Source organism: Rutidosis leptorrhynchoides, chromosome 10, assembly GCF_046630445.1.
Source record: "Rutidosis leptorrhynchoides isolate AG116_Rl617_1_P2 chromosome 10, CSIRO_AGI_Rlap_v1, whole genome shotgun sequence".
NCBI classification, from domain to species: Eukaryota; Viridiplantae; Streptophyta; class Magnoliopsida; order Asterales; family Asteraceae; genus Rutidosis; species Rutidosis leptorrhynchoides.
The window spans coordinates 113,264,685-113,274,061 of NC_092342.1; the positions used below are offsets into that span (position 1 = coordinate 113,264,685).

The window sequence follows — 9,377 nt, forward strand, 5'->3', positions numbered from 1 at the left end:
CCAGATAGTTATACACCTGTGCCCAAATCAATATTACGGTTTCTTTTCACAAACCCTAATTTTGTAATTTGAATTCGACCTACAACAAATCCTATCACTTTCACTTCTCATGTACGTACTTCATTCTAGTAGTTAATTTTAATAGTCCCAATTATATAATTATTAGTTTTGTAAATATTAAATACCGTGACTTATGTTTTTGTAACAGATAATTACGTGCATTTCGTAAAATGGGTGGATGTTCGATCGAGAATGGTCGGATGTTACATCTGATTTAACTATCATGTATTCGTGTTGGTTGGAAAAACTGGTAATGGAAAGAGTTCAACAGGAAATAGCATAATTGGATCGAAGAAAATGGAATCGAAACGTTGTTCTTCTGGAGTAACTACTTTTTGTGAGATGAATACCACTTTATTGAAAGATGACATCACGCTTAATGTGATTGATACTCCTGACATTGATTAATTACTATCCTAATTTTTCTTTTCAAGTTTGGATTGCTTATTTATTAATAAAGTTGTGATTTACTTATTTTGTTTAACATTGGACCATTAGCTAGGCCTTTTTGATTCTTGTATCGATCCTAAGATTATTGGGAAGGAAATTATTAGGTGTATCGATATGGCGAGAGATGGCATACACGATGTTCTAGTTGTTTATTCTGTTTAAAGTCTCTTTACTTATGAAGAAATGGCTGTAATAAGCTGTTTGGAAACTTTGTTTGGAAGTAAAATATATGATTACATGATTTTGTTTTCACTGGTTGGGGATGAACTTGAAGCAGACGAAAAGAGTTTAGAAGTTTTTGTACGCGATAGTCTTGATACGTTGAAGGTAGAACTTGATCATGTTTTTAACCTTGTTATATAATATGATACCATTAACTTTCTAATTAGATATAGCCATTTTAATTATATGGTGTTTTAGGAGGTTCTACGTCTTTGTGGAAATCGTCGAGTTCTCTTCGCTAACGGGACTAAAGATGAAGCTAAGATAGCTAAGCAAGTGCAAGAACTTATATCTTATGTGAATACGGTGTTGGAAAAGAATTTTTATTTGCCATTTACAAATGCAATGTTTGCGGAGATGAAGCCTGAAGGTAAAACCATACAACTATTATTTGTTAGTGTGTGCTTAGAATTTACAGTTTCTTAGTTACACCAACAATATATATTTACTTGACAGAAATATGGTATGGAAATTCGAGAGGAAACAAAATGCCTTATGAATGAGACTAAACGCACTTCACAGAACAGGAACTGCTTTGATGGACCAAGAAAAGAAGGCTGAAGAAAGCTGAAAAGGAACGAAAAGAGAAAGAAGAGCGAGAGCAAGCAAAGAATGATTTGGCGTTGGTGAATATTTATTATGTATTTCAGCTAATGAAAATGATTTGAACTATTGAATTGTGTTTCTTTTGGTATTTCAAATCTTACTAACGCCCTAGTTCAATTTATAAAATCAGTGTTTGTTTTACCGATACATAGTACATGTATTATGTATTAGGGTTAAACAGAATTGTATGCGAAAAGACTATATTGCCCAGCTTGTGTTTATCATGTGATATAGTTAACTAGATGGTTTTAACGTCTAGTTAAATTTGGGATCAAACGTGTACAATGTTTAAAACTTGGGACCAGCCATGATTAATTTAAACTTTAGGTCCTAATTTGATTTTTGGTACAAACGTTGGGGATCAACTATGATATTTTTTCAAGAATTCACTATAAAAACGATTCACCGTTTAATGAAAAAAATTTTATCGCTCATATGATAGTTTACAATTAATTTATATTCATAAAAAAAATTACATTCTGCCGCATCGCGCGAATTTTATAAAACTAGTTAGCGCTAATCGATGTATTTATGTTATGAAAAACATAACTGAAACCAAATTTCTAACATTCTCAAAATAACGGAACGTTACTAATGGTTGTTAGAAGATTGCAACTAATAATTTAATCTAAACATTACATTTTTTGAAAAGCAAGGTTTGAAATCACACTCGGGATAGAAACGACCTCACACACGCTTTCGGGTGAAAACTTGAACTGCATAGCATGACCCGAATCATCAATCCATCCGAGCATGTTGACCAGGCCGAATTCCTGAATGAGGAACGATAAAACCTTCCATTCGGACTTCTTAGGAGTCATGGTAGACCCTAATGATTGAACTCATGACCTCTACCCACCCAATATCTTAGGGGTGAAGCACTCGGCCACGAAGATGGGTTCAATCAATCTAATGTTACTAATAATCGTTATTAATTTATTCATGATTGGTGATGTGTGATCTTCAATAGCCAAACATACCCTTTAGCTTGTAGCTTGTAGCTGGTAGTTTTTAGCTGATAGCTGATAACCGATAACCGATAGCTATTATCTTTTTAAATATATTTTGGTGTTTGATAGAGTAGCTGAATCTGTTAAATAAAAAGTAAAATGACAAAAAGTTTGAAGCTAAAAGTTAAATGCTAGTTCTAGTAGCTTTTACCTTTTTTCACTGTCTAAAAACTTTAATCTCTTTTAATTAAACAAAGTTTTTTATTTAATATGGAATTTTTCATAAAAGCTAAAAACTAAAAACTCCTTGCCAAACATACCCTAAGTGCTTAATTGTTCAAAATCTAAATGATTTAGAAAGCGAACTTGATTCAGAATGATAATAATCGTTTTGTATGAACTCTATAAATGATATAAAATCAATGCATTAACATCTTGAAAGAATAAATAAATAATGATTTTTTAATAACAACTCTTAAATATATGCAAAAATTAAGGGTACAGTTGGTTGGTTGAAGATAGTTATTTTCTGAAAGTGAATGGTTAGTTTCAATGTATAAACATATGACAAATGTTTGAATTCTTTAACAACAAACTTTAAGTTATTTTTAAAAAAAATCATAAAAAGAATATAATTGTTTGATAAAATATTTTTGATATAACTTAAGTATGATATTGAAGAAAATTGAGGTGATGATAGTTAATAGAGTTTTTCAACTTTTTAATAGTATTGTTAATAGTTAAACATCGTTTGTCATTCAGATATTACAAACAAACACCACTTAAAGTTTCAACATTATATTAAAAGTCAATAAATACACCATTAGTCTGATAGCAATGGTGGCATGTGGTTGTTTTTTACTTAACCCTCTCAATTTGTAACTATTTTTAGTGTCCTTTAAGGTCAATATTTCGAGCAATTAATGTTTTAAGTACTCGGAGAATGGCAGATGGTTTGATTATATGAAATAATCACGTGACCGTTAGAAATAATAATTGTGCTACTTAAACAATATTATTTCAGTAGCACAAATAATAAGTTAGTTATTTGCATATTATAATAAGTTAGTTATTTGCATATTAGTGAGATGATTATTAAAATCTATCTATCTATATATCTATAGTAATTGAGTCCTAGAATCATAAGTATGGTGTATTAAATACGTTTAATTCAATAAAACTTACCCACGTAATTTAATAGACTGGTAAAAAAGGTTAAAATTATTATGGTAAAAAAGTAAAAAATAAAATAAAAATCATATTAAATAAAAATGTCATAAATAAATTTTAAGTAATTAATAATCAATAAATATATAAACCTTTCAATTTCTAAGTAACGTAAGTTATTTTTTAGCCACTAAATATGTCTATATATATATATATATATATATATATATATATATATATATATATATATATATATATATATGCCTTTCAAAAAACCACTTAACAATATAACCACTTAACAATATATAAACCTTTCAATTACCATTATTTTTTACTCAATATAACCACTTAACAACATGGTAAAAGTTTATAATTTTATTATCTCTCTCTCTCTCTCTCTATATATATATATTATATATATATATATATATATATATATATATATATATATATATATATATATATTGACTTCAGGTGTCATAAATATGCTCATTAACCCAACTCAATTACTATTATTTTTTTTACCTAATATAATCACTTAACAACATGATAAAAGTTTATACTTTTATTATCTATATCTATATATCTATATATTTTGAGTCCTACAAAATTAAGTATGTTGTAATAAATAGAATTAACTAAATTAAAAAGATATAAAATAGTAAAGTAAAAAATTATGAATTGTTTAAGAATATAATGATTATTAAATTATTAAATACGTATCATTTATGAATAAATTAACTCTTGATTTTCATAAGTATGAATTACTTTTTACCTTTATTATCATAGGAAAAAAGTTAAAATTAAAATCTACCCATACTAATAAATTTATAGACTTATAAATAAATTTATATTATCATAGTTAAAAAGTTTTAAAACTAATCTACCAATTTTAATAAATATATAGACTTAAAGATAGATTTATATCAACATTCATAACATATTAGCGTTTGTGATTGGATAATGAAGTAGATATAATCCTAAAACTAAAGAATTGGTATAGGTGACTATTGTAGTTGATCATCTTTCATCATTAAGCTATTAGCATGATGAAAATGTAATTAATGAAATAATAGTATTATCTATGACATAAGGTAAATTTATTAAATGTTTATTAAGCTAATTAGTTTCTTTTATTTTTCATTTTATTAAATATCTAACTTTTAACCTTTCATTTTTCTATAATTAATAGATAAGTTTCAAGTTTCAAGCCTTTCATTTTTCTTATAATAAATATATTAGTTTTAATCTTTTCATTTTCTTAAATTAAATAGCTAACTACTTTGATACATTGTTATCTATAAATACCCATTTTCATTTATGAAATACTCATTTTTCATTTCAAAGTTAGTCATACTTTACAATTGAAGTAATTGATAGAGTTTTATAGACGTTAGTTATTCATCATCATCGTCATCATGAATGATTTTTTCTTTCAGTGTCAAACATACATCCATCACATTAGCTATATATATATATTGAAATGTCCCGTTCTTATTGATTAAAAACGTTCCATATTAATTGATTTCGTTGCGAGGTTTTGACCTCTATATGAGACGTTTTTCAAAGACTGCATTCATTTTTAAACAACCATAACCTTTATTTCATCAATAAAGGTTTAAAAAGCTTTACGTAGATTATCAAATAATGATAATCTAAAATATCCTGTTTACACACGACCATTACATAATGGTTTACAATACAAATATGTTACAACAAAATAAGTTTCTTGAATGCAGTTTTTACACAATATCATACAAGCATGGACTCCAAATCTTGTCCTTATTTAAGTATGCGACAGCGGAAGCTCTTAATAATCACCTGAGAATAAACATGCTTAAAACGTCAACAAAAATGTTGGTGAGTTATAGGTTTAACCTATATATATCAAATCGTAACAATAGACCACAAGATTTCATATTTCAATACACATCCCATACATAGAGATAAAAATCATTCATATGGTGAACACCTGGTAACCGACAATAACAAGATGCATATATAAGAATATCCCCATCATTCCGGGACACCCTTCGGATATGATATAAATTTCGAAGTACTAAAGCATCCGGTACTTTGGATGGGGTTTGTTAGGCCCAATAGATCTATCTTTAGGATTCGCGTCAATTAGGGTGTCTGTTCCCTAATTCTTAGATTACCAGACTTAATAAAAAGGGGCATATTCGATTTCGATAATTCAACCATAGAATGTAGTTTCACGTACTTGTGTCTATTTTGTAAATCATTTATAAAACCTGCATGTATTCTCATCCCAAAAATATTAGATTTTAAAAGTGGGACTATAACTCACTTTCACAGATTTTTACTTCGTCGGGAAGTAAGACTTGGCCACTGTTGATTCACGAACCTATAACAATATATACATATATATTAAAGTATGTTCAAAATATATTTACAACACTTTTAATATATTGTGATGTTTTAAGTTTATTAAGTCAGCTGTCCTCGTTAGTAACCTATAACTAGTTGTCCACAGTTAGATGTACAGAAATAAATCGATAAATATTATCTTGAATCAATCCACGACCCAGTGTATACGTATCTCAGTATTGATCACAACTCAAACTATATATATTTTGGAATCAACCTCAACCCTGTATAGCTAACTCCAACATTCACATATAGAGTGTCTATGGTTGTTCCGAAATATATATAGATGTGTCGACATGATAGGTCGAAACATTGTATACGTGTCTATGGTATCTCAAGATTACATAATATACAATACAAGTTGATTAAGTTATGGTTGGAATAGATTTGTTACCAATTTTCACGTAGCTAAAATGAGAAAAATTATCCAATCTTGTTTTACCCATAACTTCTTCATTTTAAATCCGTTTTGAGTGAATCAAATTGCTATGGTTTCATATTGAACTCTATTTTATGAATCTAAACAGAAAAAGTATAGGTTTATAGTCAGAAAAATAAGTTACAAGTCGTTTTTGTAAAGGTAGTCATTTCATTCGAAAGAACGACGTCTAGATGACCATTTTAGAAAACATACTTCCACTTTGAGTTTAACCATAATTTTTGGATATAGTTTCATGTTCATAATAAAAATCATTTTCTCAGAATAACAACTTTTAAATCAAAGTTTATCATAGTTTTTAATTAACTAACCCAAAACAGCCCGCGGTGTTACTACGACGGCGTAAATCCGGTTTTACGGTGTTTTTCGTGTTTCCAGGTTTTAAGTCATTAAGTTAGCATATCATATAGATATAGAACATGTGTTTAGTTGATTTTAAAAGTCAAGTTAGAAGGATTAACTTTTGTTTGCGAACAAGTTTAGAATTAACTAAACTATGTTCTAGTGATTACAAGTTTAAACCTTCGAATAAGATAGCTTTATATGTATGAATCGAATGATGTTATGAACATCATTACTACCTTAAGTTCCTTGGATGAACCTACTGGAAAAGAGAAAAATGGATCTAGCTTCAATGGATCCTTGGATGGCTCAAAGTTCTTGAAGCAAAATCATGACACGAAAACAAGTTCAAGTAAGATCATCACTTGAAATAAGATTGTTATAGTTATAGAAATTGAACCAAAGTTTGAATATGATTATTACCTTGTATTAGAATGATAACCTACTGTAAGAAACAAAGATTTCTTGAGGTTGGATGATCACCTTACAAGATTGGAAGTGAGCTAGCAAACTTGAAAGTATTCTTGATTTTATGAAACTAGAACTTTTGGAATTTATGAAGAACACTTAGAACTTGAAGATAGAACTTGAGAGAGATCAATTAGATGAAGAAAATTGAAGAATGAAAGTGTTTGTAGGTGTTTTTGGTCGTTGGTGTATGGATTAGATATAAAGGATATGTAATTTTGTTTTCATGTAAATAAGTCATGAATGATTACTCATATTTTTGTAATTTTATGAGATATTTCATGCTAGTTGTCAAATGATGGTTCCCACATGTGTTAGGTGACTCACATGGGCTGCTAAGAGCTGATCATTGGAGTGTATATACCAATAGTACATACATCTAAAAGCTGTGTATTGTACGAGTACGAATACGGGTGCATACGAGTAGAATTGTTGATGAAACTGAACGAGGATGTAATTGTAAGCATTTTTGTTAAGTAGAAGTATTTTGATAAGTGTATTGAAGTCTTTCAAAAGTGTATAAATACATATTAAAACACTACATGTATATACATTTTAACTGAGTCGTTAAGTCATCGTTAGTCGTTACATGTAAATGTTGTTTTGAAACCTTTAGGTTAATGATCTTGTTGAATGTTGTTAACCCATTGTTTATTATAACAAATGAGATGTTAAATTGTTATATTATCATGATATTATGATATATAATATATCTCAGTATGATGTATATACAGTTAAATGTCGTTACAACGATAATCGTTACATATATGTCTCGTTTCGAAATCATTAAGTTAGTAGTCTTATTTTTACATATGTATTTCATTGTTAATACACTTAATAATATATTTAATTATCATTTAACATAATTAACCAAGTGTATCAATATCTTAATATGATTCATATGTACCTAGTAAGACGTTGTTATAACGATAATCGTTATATATATCGTTTTCGAGTTTCTTAAATTAATAGTCTCATTTTTATGTATATAACTCATTGTTAAAATACCTAATGAGATACATACTTATAATAAAAACATGTTAACTATATATATAACCATATATATGTCATCGTATAGTTTTTACAAGTTTTAACGTTCGTGAATCACCGGTCAACTTGGGTGGTCAATTGTCTATATGAAACATATTTCAATTAATCAAGTCTTAACAAGTTTGATTGCTTAACATGTTGGAAACATTTAATCATGTAAATATCAATCTCAATTAATATATATAAACATGGAAAAGTTTGGGTCACTACAGTACCTACTCGTTAAATAAATTTCGTCCCGAAATTTTAAGCTGTTGAAGGTGTTGACGAATCTTCTGGAAATAGATGCGGGTATTTCTTCTTCATCTGATCTTCACGCTCCCAGGTGAACTCGGGTCCTCTACGAGCATTCCATCGAACCTTAACAATTGGTATCTTGTTTTGCTTAAGTCTTTTAACCTCACGATCCATTATTTCGACGGGTTCTTCGATGAATTGAAGTTTTTCGTTGATTTGGATTTCATCTAACGGAATAGTGAGATCTTCTTTAGCAAAACATTTCTTTAAATTCGAGACGTGGAAAGTGTTATGTACAGCCGCGAGTTGTTGAGGTAACTCTAGTCGGTAAGCTACTGGTCCGACACGATCAATAATCTTGAATGGTCCAATATACCTTGGATTTAATTTCCCTCGTTTACCAAATCGAACAACGCCTTTCCAAGGTGCAACTTTAAGCATGACCATCTCTCCAATTTCAAATTCTATATCTTTTCTTTTAATGTCAGCGTAGCTCTTTTGTCGACTTTGGGCGGTTTTCAACCGTTGTTGAATTTGGATGATCTTCTCGGTAGTTTCTTGTATAATCTCCGGACCCGTAATCTGTCTATCCCCCACTTCACTCCAACAAATCGGAGACCTGCACTTTCTACCATAAAGTGCTTCAAACGGCGCCATCTCAATGCTTGAATGGTAGCTGTTGTTGTAGGAAAATTCTGCTAACGGTAGATGTCGATCCCAACTGTTTCCGAAATCAATAACACATGCTCGTAGCATGTCTTCAAGTGTTTGTATCGTCCTTTCGCTCTGCCCATCAGTTTGTGGATGATAGGCAGTACTCATGTCTAGACGAGTTCCTAATGCTTGCTGTAATGTCTGCCAGAATCTTGAAATAAATCTGCCATCCCTATCAGAGATAATAGAGATTGGTATTCCATGTCTGGAGACGACTTCCTTCAAATACAGTCGTGCTAACTTCTCCATCTTGTCATCTTCTCTTATTGGTAGGAAGTGTG

At 29.6% G+C, this 9,377-nt stretch overlaps 1 protein-coding gene across 1 annotated transcript; it reads left to right on the forward strand.

The window, feature by feature from the left end:
• The first annotated feature begins 693 nt into the window (after window positions 1-693).
• On the forward strand, window positions 694-1,303 carry LOC139870544 (immune-associated nucleotide-binding protein 9-like). Its single transcript, XM_071858329.1, has 3 exons — window positions 694-837; window positions 931-1,102; window positions 1,260-1,303. The coding sequence occupies exons 1-3, from the start codon at window positions 694-696 to the stop codon at window positions 1,301-1,303; spliced, it is 360 nt and encodes a 119-aa protein (XP_071714430.1).
• The last annotated feature ends 8,074 nt before the right edge of the window (window positions 1,304-9,377 follow it).

Excerpts from the sequence above, each read along its gene's own strand:
- LOC139870544 (XM_071858329.1), top strand. The coding sequence starts at position 694 with ATGGCTGTAATAAGCTGTTTGGAAACTTTGTTTGGAAGTAAAATATAT. Across the intron at positions 838-930 it reads ATAGTCTTGATACGTTGAAG|GAGGTTCTACGTCTTTGTGG; the intron begins GTAGAACTTGAT and ends ATGGTGTTTTAG. Across the intron at positions 1,103-1,259 it reads TGCGGAGATGAAGCCTGAAG|GAACTGCTTTGATGGACCAA; the intron begins GTAAAACCATAC and ends TTCACAGAACAG.